Below are 19,721 nucleotides of genomic sequence, written 5' to 3' on the forward strand. Positions count from 1 at the left end.
ATGGTTGTTATGGTTTCACTGTTTTGTCAGTTGTTACCAAAATAACAATGATCACTGATTTCAAACAAACTTGGTGGAGAGGTTGGGTCTCAACCTGCGGAGAACCTCTTACATTTTGGTGCAAATCCAGGCATTTTTATGGAGGTTATATTTTTATCTAAGTTTATTTGGTTGTAATCAGGATTAATCAAAAACTACTAGACAGATTACCACAAAGCTTGGTGGAAGGACGCTGTATGTGTCAGGGAAGAACCCATTAAACTGTGGTGCAGATCCAGATCCAGGAATTTTCCTGCAGCAGTTCTTACATAATTGATTTAATCTATGACAGTGGTGGGGGTATACGTACACAAATGTAGATTTCCTGTTCTGCTTGAGAGAGAAACAGTAACTGCAACTGAAACTATGAGGTCTGATTGTCTGTGTGGACAACAACTTGGTGGATGATTGCACAAACATGCAGCAAATAGCGCTGCACATAGATATACAATGCAGCAATGGAGCAAAACACCAAGTTGGAAATCTGTTATGTTACTTTTAGAAATGTCAAAGTTTTTGAGGGGGCTCATCATTAAACTGTGGCAGAACAAATTAGAACATTGCAGACTGCTACCATCAAGATAATTAAATGTTAACACTGCTTTGACATGGAGAGATTTTCCTTCTAGTTGAAAGTAAATCTTAATCAGGAATACTGGGAATGGGAGATAATTGGAAAAACACTTCTGCAGCCTTTGGTTCCTTCCACTTGTAATGTACACCGAGTTCATTATGGTTACTAAATATACTGACTACAACTGAAAAAACAAACAAACAATGAGTGCTGATTTATCCCATCCGAATTTTTCCATAATTGCAAGATTTATTTGTTCATATAACCCTGTAGAAGTCACCATAGATGTCAGTCAAAATGGCAGAAATAAAAGGGCTCTGGTTCTTATTGCGGCCATGATTTACGAGAAAGCAGCACATCACCGCAGCAAAGGTGCTAGAGCTTCTAAGAGCTCAGGTCTCAAATGTTTTCACTGTTTAACCACATCAAGAGAGTTGCATATCCTGTTTATCTCTAAACCTACTAGTATCACCTCAGTGACTGAAAAAACCCCACCTGGGCACATATGTACAAATCAGCCACTGTTTAAGGCTGAATTAGTAAGTTTAACATCTTTTAGTTTCAAATTATAGTAAATGATTCAACTATGCAAAATCTGCATCCTAAAATAATAAGATCACTGTATTATAGAGATGCAATACAAATATTGTGTATTGGTGCGATTTCACAGAAAAGTAAACTTTAAATTGGCTTTTAAGACGTATAGAAGAAATATAGAAATAATAAGGTCCATCAAAACAGAACAATCATTTGTCTCCATTATCTAAATATTCCTCCGCTCACTGAAAAACCATTAAAATAAATTATAACATCACATATTTACACAATGAAGCAGCTGCAGCAGGAAGAACAGTTTACATGCAGCGCATCAAACTAACTTTTTAGCATCAACCCAACATGATATATGCCAGAGAGCTGCCTTGAACGTTTTCCCTCTGCATCACCATTTAAAGAATTTTGGGAGACGTGCATCTTCTTCAGAACATAATGGATTAGAAATTATAAACAGTCAAAGATACTAACAGAGTTTTAGTGCATTGCATATGATATTAAAGCAACAGGATACTAAGTATGAAACCTGGGGTTGTACCTACAGCTGAAAGGCGTCATCCTTTGACACAAGTTCCCTGCATGCACTGGAAAATCCTTCTAATGGGTAAAGCAGGAACATAGCTCTATTCACAAGACTGCTCAACACTTAGAGAGTAAATGAACTACTGAATTTCATACACAGGAAACCAAAGCATTTCCTGTATGTGTGTATATGTAAGCACAGAGTGAGGCAAATCAACAGTTTGCATCAACTTGAGGGTTGTAGTATATCAGCAGTGGTCACCCAAAACAGATGCTGTTTAAATGTTGCATTTAACAATACACATGCCAAGTATGAAGCTGATCAGTATGTTTTGAGACAGGCGATCCACAGACAGAGATTTTACGAATTATTAGATAGATCATGAAAGGTTCATCGAAATAACCTGTAGATTGTATCTCCACTACATGGTATCATGATGACATTATTCCTGTCTGATCTATGTTAACCTCAGTTTGTGTCTATAGTCTTAGAGGATGCAGAGATACCTTGAAAAATGCATTTTCACCGATCACTGATCATACAAAATACAATGGGGATTTCATTTTCGGATAAATATATGCTTTAGATAGTGGAATGTGTTTTTTGGTCTATAAATGAAGAATATGAAAATAATATTAATTAAGTTTAACACACACACACCCACAGCAATGATATGAAAACACTGTCCGCTCTTATTTTTTTTAAAATTTGATTTAAAAATGGCCTGAGATTTTATCGTAGCTTCTGAAAAACCTTTTAAAATCTTATTTTTGCAGTAACATGTACTATACTCTACTAAATCTAACCACTTAATGGAAAAGAAAAACAAGAAATCAATCAAAACAAAAACTTAACGTAAGTGAAACCAAGCTTGGGTCTTTTATAAAACAACATAACTTGTTACACTTCAGAGCCTCAGTATTATAATAGAGGTACAATTCAAAAGTAATGAGGTCATTTTCAAATACACACAGTAGCAAAAATAGTATTTTTTAACAATAACATAACTGCAAACAATGCAAATTTACATAATATGTATATGTATAAATACAAAGATAAATGTACTTTCAACTAAGCTGAACTATTAGAGTTATAAAGGCTCATGGCAGAGCTGAAACACAACTTGTTTTGGTTCTTTAAATGTAAAACATATGTAATCCTCATTTGGAAATCAGAACTGCTTTTTGAACATGGACAGGGATTTATTTGAATCCCTTTAGAAACCTCAACAGAAACTTAGGACAACTCCAAATCTTAAACTAGGACTCAAGTCCTATGGTACGTATGTTAGCAAACTAAACATTGTTTGAATATTATTAATATAAACTCAGTTGCTTCCAGGTGCTAGATTTTTAAATTCCAGTTATAATGTGGTTCTGTTTACATACTGAAATTCTCCCCAACTGATCGTTTGACCAGCCAGGACCCAAAGCCCTGCTGCGACAGGTACGTCCTCAGTATAGTCTTTGCCTCCTGGTACGGCTTTGCCATCCTCTTCAGCGACAAAATAACAATAGAGGTAATTTAATCAAAATGAATCCTTGCACAGGATTCATATCAAATGTGATACGAGCTGTTTACGTTACGTTAATGAAAAAACAGCATTGCAAACCAAGACTGTATATTTTGATGGGAGCTCTCATGTTGTCCATCTCTACATACAGTCTATGGTTGCAACTAGGAACCACGATGGGAATCACACTGAACAGGACTGTGTTTTTTCATTGAAAAGGGTGCAACCTACTGCATGTTGATCATGAAACTAATTTGTTACTTTGGTTATGATTTCACAAAGTGTGGGGAGGAGCTGTTGACGTTACCTTGGCTTCTCTGTAGGAGCTCGTGGCCAGCAGGTCCTGTCTCTGGGCTTCTTTGGCCACCAGCTTGAAGCGGTGCAGCATCGCTGCTTTGCACAGCCGACTTGCCAGAGCAGATCCACTTTTAAAGGGAGATCTATAAATGGAAAATCAAAGAATTAGCTGTGATGAAAATCTCAGTCCACACCCATATGTAATCTTATTTGTAATTTACAACATATCTGCTGCATTAGGGACTTCAGCTGCATCGTTAATGAACGTGGTTGCTACCAAATAGGTTTTATGTTCGCGTAACACTGCTTAGACTGACTAAGCAGTGGCAACCCTGCTTGCAAACACACTGGAATTCAGACACCGGATTGTGTTAAGAATGTGACTGCAAGCTGAATGCAAAACATTGTGGTCACATATTGACTCTCTCCGCTTCCTGTTCAGTCATCCTTACTCCTCTATGGTCTTGCCCTGCAGACCATCCACGACCTCCAGGGAGCTGTCTCCCTCGCTCCAGTTGATACCGTAGGTCAACTGACCGCCATCGCTGCTGTTAGTAGCCACAGAGGGCGCCAGGCTGATGTGGGGCCTCATCATGCAGTAGAACATGGGCAGCTGAGAGGTGATCCCTTCCACACGCTGGCTCACAGACATCTCCATGCCTCGGATATCACTGCAGCAAGAATCACCTGAAAGAGATAGTTAAATTTTGTATATTTGTACAAATGAGGTTATACACGATTTTATTTCTGCAACGTGAGGATTGAAGAACATTTACTCTAGATAGAGGAATTAAGGAGGGTTAATGTAGTTTAACATTTTTTTTAATTTGTATATTTTAATTTGTTTTCTGTTTTCTTACATTGCTCAGTATCTCATTGGGCTTTTCTATGATTTTTAATCTTTTCGCATCTTTGTTTTATTTTATTAGGAACCTTGTAACTAAGGTTCTGAAAGTTATTGTAGAAATAAATATTATTATTATTATGATAAACAGTTTTTTAATAATAAACTTTACTTTTTAAAGAAATTTAACAAACATTTCCACACACATCCCATAAGAAAGACTCTGGAGTTTCCCTCTCTCATGGCCAAATGTGGGTCATTAAGTCATTGTGATCATGAAAAGAGGAGAGGACACAGTCAGATAGAAAAAAGATGCTCTTTTTAAAAACCAAACTTGGAAACTTGAGTAGGATACTGTTCACACTTGATCAGATCATTTTAATTTTGGGGATTTTGTTGACCGGTTGGGTCTTTTCTGCACTTCTCTGCTGCACTTGAATTTGTGTATTTTCCATTAATCACCTTGACTATGACTGTCCACTTCTAACAATAACATACAAGATCATAGAAGAGATTTTACAACACTGTAGACACAAAGATCCACCTGATGGATTACTGCGGTGGCTTATTTACTTGCCTATGAGGATGCTTTGGACGTAGATGGGTTCGATGAAGTGGCTGAGCAGGGCACCCTGGTATCCAAGCACCTGCCACTGTGTAATTTTGTCTGCGGTGGACATGCTGACCGCAGTGGAGGGAGTGTGGTCAAAGGATGATGAGAAAACTGAGAACACCTTCAGAAGAAAAAAAAAAAAAAAAAAGATGAATCATGCCAACCACATTAGAAATCTTGTTGATGTGTAACAGTAAATCACCTTGCCCTCCACTGTCAGGTGCAGGCTGATCTCGTTGTTGACTTGCCATGCTGAAATGGAGAGGGGGTTGAGACGCCTGAGAATAAAACACACAGCAGATTTCAAAAGCTTTTAATCAATATTCATGCAACTTTACCCCAAATTTGAATTTTTGACCTGACTACTGACACAAACAATCACTACATAGCATGAGGAAGGATTGTTGTGCCTGTGGCTAACCTATTTTATCTTAAGCAGTAGTTTGTGATACAAGATGTGTTTCACTCACTTACACTTGTACTACAATATTGGGTAAATAAAATATCCAACCTAGAACTGCACTCAGTAGAGCCTCACTTCTAATATTTGGTCTTACTCATGACCTCAAAACTTGTGTCTAATGAGTAGCCAGAACAAAGCTGACAATCAAAACACTTACAGCCTGGATGGGATCTGAGCTGCACCCTTAGGGAGTTGATTCACATAAAGGTGAAGGCTGATGCCGCTCTTCAGGCTGAGGAGGCCACTGCTGCAACTCTGCTGGAAGACCGACCTCTCCGTCAGATTGGCCGTTTTGCTGAAGAACATCAGCAGGTGCCGGTACAGAAACCTAACAACACAGAATGAGAATAGCCTCATGGGAAACAGAAGCTCATATGCTGCCATCAGTGTCTAGAGGAGCAGATCTGCATCTCTAATAACCCAGTAATACAAGATAACAAGTTTTGAAGAGGAAACTGTAATTGACCTCAACAACAACAACAGGAAAGACACACACTTTGTGAGGCATAATCTGCTTCAAACTGTGGTGTGTGTGTGTGTATGAATGCATAAACCTACACCACAGCAGCATAGCATAGGAAGGTGTTAAAGTAGATATGCAATATTAATATTCGTGAGACACTGATGAAATATTTATTGGAATCGTTAACTAATTATCCATAATTTGCAAGATTGTTTATAAAAGTTGAAAAAGCTTCTAGAATATGTTTTCATTATCATATTGCTCTTCTTGATTTTAACTGTTCACTGCATTAACACAGTTACATTGTACAAAGTCTTGTTTCTGTCAGTTTTTGCTGCCCGAAGCGCCTGATGCAATATCGGGACAAAATTCTGACCTTCATATTGCATAACCACAGATCAGTGAAACTCCATTATTTATGTTGATTATATTCTTACCAATACATCTATTGATATATGTGAAATAATGAATGTATATGAAGGAAATCTGAGCAGATTGTTATTTTAGCAAAATACAGGCTGAACAAGTGAATTACATGAAACTACCTCCTAGCTAATTATGCTAATTTCCTGTAGCACAAAGAGTAAACATTTGTTCACAAATCAAATGCAAAAATCTAACAGAATGATGTTTGCAGCTAACCTCATGAGAGATCTCCTGGCTGTTACAGCTGCATGTGAGTCGTGCATGATCCGCCCACTCGTCGAACCGCACTCTTTGGTATTGAAGTCCCCGGTGCCGAGAGCAACCACCTCACATCCACTGGCTAAAAGGAGAGAAGACAGTGAGGACAGTTGTATTAACAGCACTTCACAGTTCACAGCAACACAACTGTTTAACAGACTGTATCACTTCAACGTTATTTCTGTATTTCTGTTCTTGTTCTCACAGTTGTGTGAAGCCCACGTTTAGCGTTATGAGGCATGGAACCCAAATGTTGCTTTCCTATATAGAAGTGTGTGTAATGTTTGAGGCTGTATAATAAATTGGGATGTGGTTGCATTTGACAACATAGTAAATTTAAGATATCCCAACATGTCAGTCTCTTTCGTTTTATTATCTGGCTTCACTACGTTATGCTGAGCTCACTTACAAGTCTGAATGATGAACGCTGCTGTGGTGCCTGCACACGCAGAGAACTCAAGGTGACTGCTCATCAGTTTAGTGAGCTGATCCCTGACAGCGTGAGGAATCTGGAGGTTGACACAATTCCTCCTCTCTGAAGAGCAAAAAGATGATAAAGAAAACAATAATCAGCAGGGTTGGATTTCATTAGACTCCCAGAATGAGAAAGACACGTAGAGAGAGATGTACATTCTTCTGTGGCACATTGTTTGTACTGCATCTCCTACACTTCCTTTTTTTCCTCCTTTCAGTAATGAGAAATTTAAAACTTACACAAATCTTAGACATGCACTACAGTCCGGAGTTTTCCCTGAAATTTTCTGGAGGGACTGGATGTGAGAATGCAAATGTCATAGTCAGTTGCTCCAGACATTTTCTGGACGTTTTCCTGCCAGTCCCCTCCTGCTGCGTTCTTTATATGTAAAAAAGGCAAATTCCACAAAGTGTCCTGACTTAATTTTCGGGATATTCGCTAAAAATTCAAGTATGAAAACAGCTTAAGTGTCGGCACTTCTGTGTTTTAATGTAGAGTGATATTGAGCAAACAGAATAAAAACTGTCCCAACTTTTGTGGTTGCAGTGGATGAGGTCTGTTAATCCCTCTGTGATGTTAGTAAGCATGTACTATCAAAAACTGACTGATGATTCAAAGACTACTATATTAGGGTGAACTGTAGGGCAATGTCACTGTGTGAGAGAACTATAAAGAAATCCAGTTACCATGATTGGCTCTACAGGGATAGACATCAGAGATGGAGGGCTCCTCTCTAACTGGGAGGAGTGGAGGGGCATCTGAGGAAAGACAAAATACATGCAACACTATTCAAGAGTAGCTGTTAAAAAAATACACACATTTACACATATAAAAACATACATATACATATATGTTGCACAAAGGCACTGTATAAAGGTTACATTGATGATTAATGTTTTTTTGATTATTGTCTCTCCATTATTTCCTAGTAGTTGTGATCTGAAAAGAAAATGCCTTTCAAAGTATTTCACACCCAAGGACTTTTACCTCTCATTTCCCTGACAACAAGGTCTACATGTATAAATGACATTACTGCATATTCCTGAATTTTTGGGAGGCATTTGCCCAAACTTAATGAGTATCTTAAATCTGCTACAGAAACACATTCATCATTTAGCATCTGGCACAGACCTGATGCCTCAGGAAGGCCAGACTTTCCACTTTCCAGAGTGGGCAGCAGATCCTGTAAAGCGAGCTCTGCTGCCTTTAGCTTGGCATTCTTTTTGGTTGTTCCCATGCCCGTCTTGTACTCAACACCATCAATCACAACACAAAAGGCAAAATAGAGCCCTGGGACATTGCCTGGGAAAACAAGAGTTGATGTATTTATGTGATGCAAATCCTCAGTTCTGGCTGTGGATAAATTGTTTTATTAGGATGTTTTGGATGAACAATGTAAAAATGTGCAGCCGGTTTTAATTCTACAATGTTATTAAGTATTGTTATATAATATGATTCACAAAAATATATTCTATATACACAAATTGTGCACACTAATGAATTTATAACAGTCCACTGAACATTTTTCATCAAGATCAATGAATTATTCTCTGAGAAATCAAGAAAAATACAGAAGACTTGAATCTGGCAATGTTAAATAAAAGTGACAAAAAAAAATCCTTGATCTGCATCCAATATTTATTGGGTTCTTCCCTGAGCCATACGGCATCCTTACTCCAAGTTTGGGGTAATCTTTGTGTAATGTTGCTCATAAACAAACACTTAACAAAAGATAAATTCATTGGTGGGGGTAATCTAGTTCTGGCTTCTCACTTGGTAGGATCTGCCATCTACTGTGAGAAAAACCTGAACAATAATCAGGTCTGGACAACACAGAAAAATCTATGTGAGGTGCTTTTCACCATTTTCTAACATTTTACAGAATAATAACCAATTCTCCAATAATGAAAATAATTCTGTGTAGAGCGTGGGAGTTTTACCTGTCGTCACTGTTTCTTTTATTTCCATGTGGAACTGCAAAATCTTTGCCAGCTGATGAAGCAAGCTCACAGCATGGGTCTCACCTTGCATGTATTTGTCAATCAGCATTTTAGGTGATACCTTTGGCTTTAGATCAACAGCTTATTTGGGGAAAGAAAGTATAGAAAGGACGGATATGAATTAACAGTGATATAGCGTAATCAATTTAGTATGCCAAAAAAAATACAAACATTTCAATTGCATGCGTCAGAAACACAATCTTACAGAGGATGAAAGGAATTTGGAATTTATTAGCTGGGATTCAATTCTTTTAAAATCTTTAAAAGAGAGACTTACCAGGTTTGAATGTATTTTTCACTTGTTGGTCGAAGATATCTTTGCCCGGACCTTCCGGAGTTGAGAGAGCAGACGGATATTTGTGTGGTTCAGTCAGTTCTGGTCTCGCAGGCAAGTTCTTCATGAGAAGTTGGGCAAAACAGGCTCCTCTGGAACCTCGAAGTGAGCCACGAGATGAAAACATCCCGAGGGCTTTAGCGATGGCTGGATTGATTAACTAATTAAAAAAAAGAAGAGACTCTTGATGCACATATATCAAAAAAGGCCAGAGGTTTGTTATGGCAATACTGGGGATTTTTTGTTAAAGATGTAATGATATAAAAACATTGTTGGTGTGCACTTCCAAAATGTTTCCACTGCTCAAACCCCAGAGATATGTTTGATTGTATTGTATTTATACATTTAATGAATTTCAGGGTTTCTTTCAATGACATCCAGTGACTGACCCCAGCTGTAACCACTAGTGACATTAGTAAGTGCTGATCCATTCCAAACTACAGTCAATTCATTTATTAAGCTTGCAAAAACCAATTAGGTTTAATACATCATCCTCCCTTTAGTAAAACTATGTTCAGTTAGTGTTGAAATTCTTCCATGAGGCGTTGGTTCAACTGTATGATGGGGCTATGACATTAACAAGTATAATGAAATTGAATATTAGGGGTTTTTTTAAAAGAAAGCGAAAGTTTGCAACTTTTAATTGATTCAGTCATGACTTGCTCATATTAAATATAATATACATTTTTAATTCCCCTCACCGTCCATGGTGACGTCCACATATTGAGTTTAAACTTATTTTACTGTGTTACGTAAGAACAGCTCAGAACCAGCGCTGGTTAGCTTGATATTAGTTTGATGTTTGCTTGATGTTAGCTTGATATTAGCTTGATATTAGTTTGATGTTAGCTTGATGTTAGCTTGATGTTAGCTTGATGCGACCTTGATGTTAGCTTGATGTTACCTTGATGTTACCTTGATGTTAGCTTGATGTTAGCTTGATGCGACCTTGATGTTAGCTTGATGTTAGCTTGATGTTAGCTTGATGTTAGCTTGATGCGACCTTGATGTTAGCTTGATGTTAGCTTGATGTTACCTTGATATTAGCTTTGGCGCCGCAACGGTAGAATTGTCGACGTTTTTCTCTAAAACGACCGGAAGTCTGGGCTGAAACACGAAGCTGTGTTTCTACTTCACCGGTAACGTTGATGGAAGCGTCATAATAACATAAATATTTAATTCTATTTTACATCCGCAGACTTTCAGAACTCACCAAGAAGATTCCAGAACATCGACGTATCAATCGCGACGTCTTCTCCTCTTCCTCCTCTTTCTTCTTCTTCTGCTGAGTCGTCTTCCCCTTCTTCTTCTTCCTCTTCCTCCTTTTTTCTCTTCCTTTCTTAATTCCTTCTCCCCCCCCCCCCTACTTCTCTCACGTCCACCAGCTCTTCCTCCTCTTCCTCTGCTAATTCATTTTCTACTTCCTCCTCCTCCTCTTCGTCAGTTCTAACGCAGCAGGTGTGTCTGGACGTTAAACAGGTGAGAACATCTCGTGCTTCTTTGTGGTTCAGTGGGATCGATGATTTAAATCTGCTCTAATTGAATTCTTACCTTTTGGAATATTAGAGAATGTCCACTTCCTGTTACCTGTGATAACATCCGCCATCACGATGGAGGGTCTGTGTCCTCCATTCAACCTGTTTGACCTGTAACGAGCTGTTGTGCTTTTCGGTGCTTTCTCTTAGTTTGTGTTGTTTTGTTTGTGTAGACTGAATTCAAAGATGTCACACCAGCACATATTATTGTATATATTATTAATAGTATAGCCTCTTCTCCTGCTTTAGCTCAAATCTGTCCTTTTCTTGTATGTTTGATTTCACTTATTGCATCGTCTCGGGTTTTTGAGCACAATATAGACGAAAAAACTGAATATGCTCCGCACTGAGATCCACATTCACTCACAGATGAATGGTAATAATCCTAAACGTTTATTCCATGATTAAAATTGTTTTTATTTTATTACGGGAAAAGCCAACTTCCTAGCTCCTGATTTTAAAATCTTAGTGGTGGATAAGATCAAAATATCAACAATGAAAAAATACAGTTAAACGAAAAGAATGTGGGCTAACACTTTAAATCACTACAATTCAAGATTTGAGCATTTTTGTTGTTTGTTTACATGTTTTGACTTTTTGCAATTAGCGGGCTAAATTGTCAAATTGTCATATTCAGATGTCCCACAGGAGAACAACCTGTAGCTGCAACATTGCACAATGTCATTTTGTCATTTCTTAACATCCTAGAATTGGAAATAGATTGTGTTGAAGAAAAGAGAATATGGCGATTTAAAAAAAAAAGAAAAAAAAAAGCTTCCTAACACAAGTGCCTCAGTGAAGGTGTGAGAATGATCGTTGTGCAGGGGCAGCTTCCTCTTTTTCTTGTCAGTAAACTTCTGCTGAAGACACCTCACACTGCAAACTGTCATGAATCCTCACCAGGTAAAAACCATAGACTGTATATAAAGAGGTAAAAACAGGATGACCCTGCAAGTGTCCTGTAGGTGCCTGTAAGGAATTCCCCCACATCCACTTCATTCCATGTAACGTAACTATAATTATATATAGATACTGATGATTTGAAAACCATCAAAATTAGCCTGCGCAAATTTTGCCACCTCATACTGAGAGATTTTAGGGGGTTTCCCAATCTTTCACTTTTTTTGAAAACAAGAGTCTCAGATGATGGTTTTAAAATGACACAGCATGTATATCAACAACAGATAATTATGTTCTGTTTAACTGATATTATAGATAAGGTACAGTAATGAATTCTTAAACAAAACAGCAGTGTTTGGAGCCTGAACGTGAGGATGTGAAACAAGTATTGAATCATTGGTCCTGACCCTGTGTCCTTATGAAGATATATTTTGCATTTAAAGACCAATTTGCATCACAGCGACAAGACCAGACTGTCCCATTTTGAAAGCAAATGAAGGTCCCAGCAGGTGGATCCTTCCCTATCCCAAGATGCATTGCACATTGGTGACAAACCAATTTTTCCAAGAGGTAATGGCAAATGACGAGACGTCCGTTGCTTGAGTATCACACTTCAACTCAACGAATAGATAATGGTACACAGGTTAAAAACTTAAAAAGCTTAAAATCCACTTACATTTAATGCAAATCTAAGCTAATGTCTGAGGCTTTATATTTACCATACAGACAATAGGGTGGCAGTAATCGTCTCGTCTAATTCTCAGCAAAACAGCTAATTAGCAAATTTACCAAAATGACTTGTGCCTCAGTGGGACAGTGAAAGTATTAGTGGTGCTGGGTCTTCCAGCCTAATTGCTGTTTGCAACTAATACCAGAATGTTTAATGGAGTTTGTGAGGTGGTCTGTGGTCAGAGGGACTAGACATTGATGTTATCGCCCGGCTTCTGTGTGTTTGATTCCACCCCACTATACCCTTGCTGAGGTTGATGATTAGCAATTACGGGACTTTAAAAAATTAAATGGAACGAGCAGCCCACAGCAGTGTGCAGTGAAGGTCACTGCAGGAACAAGTGGTTTTCCACCCCCGCAGATTGTAGGGCCAGAGTTTGAATGCACTTCTCTAATCAGTCACACTTTAGAAAATGGTATGAAATGAGTTTGCTTGCATCCTCCTGTTAATTTTCCCATCAGCGGCTCAGATAAAGGAAAGAGATGAGTCACTCAACCATGACAATGACCCTGTTTTCCCATTAATTCAGTTGATTTTTATTCTGTTTTTTAGGGGGAAATTTCTTCTGTTAGTTTATTGTTTGAAGAAAGTTGATGCATTATTGATATTTAAAATACTTTAGCTGCATTTAAAATGTATTTATTTGATGTGGCGATGCTCGTTTAGCACGTAAGTATCACCGCAGACATGATCGGAAAATGAACCCTCAACCTTGGAAATATTCGCTGATATTAATAGCCCTGTGCACGTCTGCATTCTCTCACCAGTTTGGAAAAGCTCGACCCAAACAGAAAGCAGTGGAATTCCCCTAATGAGTGAGATTTTCAGGAGACACCACCATCAAACCCACAGAGAGAAAGGTATTTATATTCGTACCTTAAAATACACTCTCACTAGATTAGAGCGTGGTATTCGAGAAGTCACTACAAACAGGATCTGATGTCATTGGAGACAAAAAAAAAACTTAGATCAGAACATGTAAATCAAGCTGTGGGTCTTATTTATGTAAATCAAGCTGTGGGTCTTATCAATTTTCCTGCATCAATTGATTTTAAAGGGATATTAAACTCTGTTTGAATAAGATAAGGGGAATAGTGAAAATAGAAAAGTCATAAAGTAATAAGTTCACAAAAAGTATAATATGAGGAAATATCAAAACATATGAATGATATATAGAATCCAAACAATACATATAGTGTGGCAGGATTGCACATATAATATATTTAAAAATACAGAAAATCGGACAGTTGAATTAGTTAAACCTGAAAGATACATACATGTGGCGCTGGTTGTAATAAAAATACCGATAAAACTTTATTTCTGTATCGCACTTCTCTAAACAAAGTTAATGGGCTTCACAAAACAAAAATAAAATATTAAAAACAAACATCCATCAAAACCAGTTAAACTGGGCGTTAAGAGGCTTTCCTTTTCATAGCAATGATTTAAAAAAAGGTAAACTGCTAGCGAGTCTCAGCTCCAGGTTCCTCTGAGCATTAATGGCAAAATCCAGGTCACCCTTAGTTTCCTGTGTTTGTTGCAAGACTTTAGATGACGGCTTGGATTGTAGGGAAATAGTAGCTCTGTGCTCTAACGGGGGGACCAGACTGTGCTGAACTTTAAGTTATTAAAAGAATCTTAAAATGAATCCTATAACTAGAAACGAGGGTCTAAGGACAGAGGGTGTCACTCCCTGCACAGATTGTAAAGCCCTCTGAGGCAAAATGTGTTTTGTGAATTTGGGGTTGAGATACTGAAAACAGATGCAGTTTAAATCTGATATTTACACACAGTGCTGTACCAGTAGAGGGCAGTGTAAGACTGAAGATAAAATAGTATGTGGAAGGGGTGGAAGGTTATTCTTCTTCTCAAGTAGGAACATTTCAAAGTGAAATACATAGTTTTTAAGTTAATTAATCTTCAGGGTTGAGTTATTAACTTTATTATTCCCCTTATCAAAGTCCGCAACAAACTGCAAATGTTTATGTAAACTCGCAGTTTTCTGTTCACTTTCAGGTGAGAAAATAAAAAATAAAAATAAAGTGGTTTGATTCACATAAAAACAAGTTTACTCTACAAAGAGAAACTGAAGATGAAGCCACATGTGTTTTTAACATATTGAGAAATCAATATAAAGGAAAATGTTGCACATTAAATTACATTAACAGCATTTTTTTACCCAGCTCTGTGAGTGCACTGTGTGCTCTGAACATTATATACATCCAGCTTTATGATTTCTGATGAGTAATGAAAAAGTACATCTCTCAGGACTTAAACACATGATATATGTATAGTAACGTCCTTACAAGTGTGATGTACACGTAATGGGCTGCAGAGAGCTCCACTAAACGCTTTATTGCACCGAGTGCCCCCAGACCTTGAGAAACCAGAGCCCGGTGCCCCATGGCTAACGCATGTTTGCTCTGACAGCCTCCACCATTGATAAATAACAGCAGCTCTTCTTCAGCCTGCTGGTGCAGTCGCTTTCAGCTGCAGCTCTCCAATGCGTCTCCACAGCCAAGATTGAATCTTCCCCATTCATTAGACTAAGTGGATGAGGCTCTCTAATAGGGGCTCCCTTCCCCTCAATAATTGCCGTTGATTGGCGTAAATTAGACCCTAGTTGCCAGACGAGTGATTCTCGACGACGATAATCCGATTCCCAACTCAAACTAATAGGATTTTAACTCTGGCTTTGGCCTAATGTCCGTCTGCAAGCCCTGGCGATGGCCCTATGCCCCATCTAGCCGACGTCCTCTGGATCATATCTGGACCAGGCCACGCTGAAGCTGCAGTGAGTGCATGGATTCAGCAGGGTTAGGGCGCCGGGTCATTGCTGTCCTTAGACCCGCGCTCTCAGTGACTCATCCTGTGTATGACATTCTTGGCATCAATTGGTCATTCATGCGTGTCACTTACATCATCAGGAGAACATGCGTGTGAATGAGGCTGGAGTCTGGAGGGGGACAGAGCAGATGTTGGATGTCTTCGGTTGATGTGCAGCTCCAGTTCAGGCCTGGGCGCTGAATAATAAGACCTATGAGAGCTCTGAGTTTTGAAAGACAGTCTGGATGTAAATCAAACTCCAAAGCAAACAGTCGTTTCAATCCCAGAAGCCCATGTTTTGTCCCAGAGGCAGCATTCTCCTGTGGCTGGATGTACAGTTGACATCAATGATTGTGACTACTTTGGCTCAACACAATAAAAAGCTGGCTTACATCACATTACCAGTAATTCAACGGTTCTAAATGTTTGGGAAACAGTCTATTAATTATGTATGTTCTCAACCATTTGCAGGGATCTTGCACAAGTTAGGAGCATGAGGAGATTTATGAATTGCACCCGGTCGGTTATTGCTCCACTCAAAATGAGAAATTTAAAATGCAGCACCTCTTGGATGTGACATTAATTACAATGAATTCAAATCGCTACCATTTAAGAACTGACAAATGGTGCAGCAGTCGTTTGTTGACCTTTTTTTGGTCTGTTGTAGTTTGACGTGATGTGGGAAAAGAACATTTGATACGCCACCCTATCTTTATATCCAGCCTCATGTTACCAGCCTGGCACCTTTTCTATGTGCCTCCTCAACAACATGAAGACGAGTACACTCAATGTTCCTTTGTCATTCAGTTGATAAGGCGACGGTGCTACTACTAAGGCCCGAGGACTAATGAATCTCCACTCCATTACCGCTGAATCGGACAGATTGCTCTCCAGGAGAAATGAATTGAGTTTTTTGTATTTGTGAGATCATTCTCCCTCCATTAACTGCTCTTTATCCCGTCTCTTCATCACAGGCAAATCAGGTTAGGCAGCCATGATTATCTGGGGTGGCCTCCCTTTTTAAAAGGTAATTGGGTTTGGCGGCTCAGCTGATAGTGCCATTAGGACCAATAAAGGCTGGGCTTGGCTCATAGAGTGAAACAGATTCTTCAGCAGCAGATGGCAGATGGAGGGAGAGGGCTCTGATGCATTGAGGCTGAAAACAAAGTTTGTGTAACCAAAGTAGTTTGGGGGCATCCTCTCTGTATCCCACTCCCCCCGTCATCTTCCCTCGCCATCATCTAACCAGCAGAGAATTGTTGTATCTTCAAGTGACATTTTCAAACGGAGGCGGTGATGGCTTTTAATATGCCGAACACTGATTACAAAATCATTTAGCAATTAGAATGTGGTGTTTTTTTGATTTGGATAATTAATCATTCACGCAGAAATGTTTTAATGGTGTACTCGGGGCTGTGATGTCACCAAGGACCACTGAAGCTAGTGCTTTCTGGGAAATCTGTTGTGTAACGCCTGGTTGTTGCTAGGAGACATAGAAATGACATTTTTTTTATTTGTTCTGAGGGCTTTAAAATCCCGGGTCCGCATCCAAACCTGTTGACATGTAGGAAGATTTAACAGCAGTTGATGAGGATCAAAGATGTTGAACGAGGACACACAGCGCGACCGAGGATTGATCGGCCCTACTGTATCATCTCCTGTCATCTGGACTGAGGGAAAGGTGAACTTGCCGATTCCGAGAATTCCCGCGAAGCCGCAGATAACCTTACTGCATCTGGGGCTTTGTCCTATAGGAAAAGGTGCATTAGTGGTGACAGGAGGGCCGGTGGGGACTGGTGCTGATGGGAGATTTAGACGGCTGGAGGTGGGCTTGTGTATTATGTGGCTGGCCATTGCTGTGACTGTCTCCCTCTTATCTCTTCCACCAAGGGGGTCTGATCCCTACCGTTGCGCTTATCTTGTGGGGCGAGACTTTGTTTCTCCCCCTTTTCCTTCCTGGAATCGTCCCAGTTTAGTGAACTGTGGCATTGGCAATGTGAAAGGTGACTCTGTAATCTTTCTTTTGTTTCATTTCAACCAGTTGCAAAGTTCATGTAAAGAAGCCGTCTCTTTGGTTTCATCTTTAAATCATTTGTGGGATTTGATTTCAAGACATGGTACATCCATAATACAATCAGCTGGGTCTCTGCCGACCTTATCAACCTTGAGGACGGTTGTAATTTGCTGCAAAATGAAACAAACCCAGTCAATGAAAGGCCACTGCGTATTTTACAGTGGTGATTATTTTCAGCATCTTTTTGTCAGCAGTGGTTTTGATACAGGAGACAAAGAAAAACAGGTAAATGCTGTATAACTGAAATGCAATGATCTATTTTGCTTCTGCGTGTCTGTTTCGGTTCCTGCACACGGAGAGGATTGTAATGCTTAAGTATAACCAGAGGATTGCGGTACATTTTCACCTGAGAGCTGCACATTTCCAGCCCTCCTAAATAAAACATTGTGTCGCCAGGCGCCCGGTAAGTGTCCCTCAAAGAGCGGAGGGAGGAAGGGCGAGGGTAAAAAGCGTCCAGGTTAAGTTGTTTGAAAGGCCCCGGGTATTAAGAGGCATTTTACACTTAAGAAGTTGGTTTCGCTGGGTTTTCTGTTTCCCCTCTTATTGATTGATGCTCAACTATCAATGCATAATAGAAAAGCACTCAGAGCAAATGCAGGGTTATGGCCTTGGGAGGGAGTCGGCAGACGAGACTGCAGCAACCCCCCCACTCCAATGCCATTATTGGCCCATAAAGGATCCCTCGGGAAGGCCACGGTGTTCAGATCAGCACACACCAAATACCCAATTAAAAAAGGCTTTAAATTCCCTCCTCTTTCCTGGACAAAAATCAATCTGAATTCAATCTATTCGGCTAGGATTCCGACAGAGCAGGTAATTGCCCATAATCGGTCAGCTAGGTGACAACAGCTTAAAGGGGAGACACTAATACAATCAGGTGTTTGCTTTCAATGCCTGTCCTGGGCCCGGGCCTTGGCTGTCGAAAAACAGGTAGAGTGCAGTTTATGTAGCCATCAGACAAAGGCGTATATAAAGTTACACAAGTCCTCTATTGTGGGGCGCTCGCTCGACAGCTGATAAAGACATTCTGTAAAGTACTGGAGGAATGATACTTCCTAAATGACCCGTCATAAAGCCGCAATAAATGTATTCAGCAATCGTCTTGAAAAAACAGCTTGTCAAGGAACTGGAAATGAAATAGAGTCTGTATTCCTCAGTCGGTGGTTTCACATTGTCAACACACATTATTAGCGTAATTTGCGCACAATACTCGCAATCGTGACAGCATTATTTCAATGGGATTCTACGTTTCTGCTAAAGATGTATAAGCATACTTAATGGCAGCATTAGATAAGTAGTATTTAATGAGGCTGTATTACTGCTCATAACCCCACCCTACCCCACCTGGGTGCATGTTTTTCCATTGCCTAATGCATGTGCTCACATGCGGCCTTAATGTTTCTTCCTCTCAAGCAGCTCTCTAGAAGAGGATTCATCATCTGCAGACAGATGATACTCTCCCTATATTAATTAAGAGAAGAGGATAAAACACGAAGCAGAAATCAACCAGATTATATTTTAAAAGTCATTGTTATTTTTCCAAAGAAATAATAATATTAACAGCAAATACAAATGAGAAAAGATTTTTCTGCTCCTGAATTGGACTTTTCTTGTTCATTTGTTATGGTGAGGGGTCACTGGGGCCTTAAGGCTCAAAAATACAGTAAAGTAGTATTTGTTTTTAAAGTGACAAACAAATACTACTGTCAGAAGACGCACAAATCTGAACCAAAACACAAAAACCACTGAGCTGAAGATTGTTATTTGCTTTTACGGGAGCTGAATCTGCCTCGAAGTCCAGTTTGCCCGGCTGGTAACATGATGTCCAGGGGTCAGCGGGGGTCAGAGGGTCAGTGGCAGAAGGCTGCGATTAATGGATCTCTCAATAAAATGGGAGCTAATATTACCACCTCTCGCTCGCTTGCTCTCCGTCCGCCTGACTTCTCCAAAGTGGAGAGGGAATTCCTCGCAGGCAGACAGCGCAGGGCAAACAGCTTGGCTCTTGAAATTATTTTCTGTAATGGGCCCGGGCTTTGAGAGTGGAAGCGCACTTTTAATTGACCAATCAAAAGGAAACAAAGCAGCCAATCTTCAGACATGAAGCCGAAAGCCAATCGAATTTGTTTCATTTCCTGCTAGATCCATGGCCATTTAAGGCCGTTACACAGTACATCAGTGCAGTTGATTATGAACATATCAAATAGGCAGCCGCATTAAGAGCCTCTGACTTTGTTGCATTAATAAGAACACTGGAAATCAATTTCTCCTCCTTTATAGTTCAG

At 39.5% G+C, this 19,721-nt stretch overlaps 1 protein-coding gene and 1 long non-coding RNA gene across 3 annotated transcripts in view; one reads left to right on the plus strand and one right to left on the minus strand.

Moving 5' to 3' along the window:
- Window positions 1–2,538: 2,538 nt before the first annotated feature.
- Window positions 2,539–10,744, minus strand: adad1 (adenosine deaminase domain containing 1 (testis-specific)). Its single transcript, XM_069532099.1, has 13 exons — window positions 10,588–10,744; window positions 9,318–9,534; window positions 8,981–9,121; window positions 8,172–8,342; window positions 7,727–7,798; window positions 6,975–7,100; window positions 6,524–6,647; window positions 5,576–5,746; window positions 5,158–5,233; window positions 4,920–5,076; window positions 3,951–4,185; window positions 3,509–3,641; window positions 2,539–3,182 (listed from the first exon to the last, which is right to left on the minus strand). The coding sequence occupies exons 2-13, from the start codon at window positions 9,499–9,501 to the stop codon at window positions 3,069–3,071; spliced, it is 1,704 nt and encodes a 567-aa protein (XP_069388200.1). The 5' UTR covers window positions 9,502–9,534; window positions 10,588–10,744; the 3' UTR covers window positions 2,539–3,068.
- Window positions 10,745–10,749: 5 nt separating this feature from the next.
- Window positions 10,750–19,721, plus strand: part of LOC138411525 (uncharacterized) — a 31,691-nt gene continuing 22,719 nt past the window's right edge. Inside the window, exons 1-3 of one of the 2 annotated variants that reach the window (XR_011244148.1) lie at window positions 10,750–10,853; window positions 13,307–13,399; window positions 15,467–15,930. This is a non-coding gene — a long non-coding RNA (uncharacterized lncRNA). Of the gene's footprint in view, window positions 10,854–13,306; window positions 13,400–15,466; window positions 15,931–19,721 lie in introns of those variants that run through there. The other variant, XR_011244147.1, reaches the window with a different exon arrangement.

The sequence above is a fragment of the Paralichthys olivaceus genome, chromosome 9, assembly GCF_024713975.1.
Source record: "Paralichthys olivaceus isolate ysfri-2021 chromosome 9, ASM2471397v2, whole genome shotgun sequence".
In the NCBI taxonomy this organism is placed as follows: Eukaryota; Metazoa; Chordata; class Actinopteri; order Pleuronectiformes; family Paralichthyidae; genus Paralichthys; species Paralichthys olivaceus.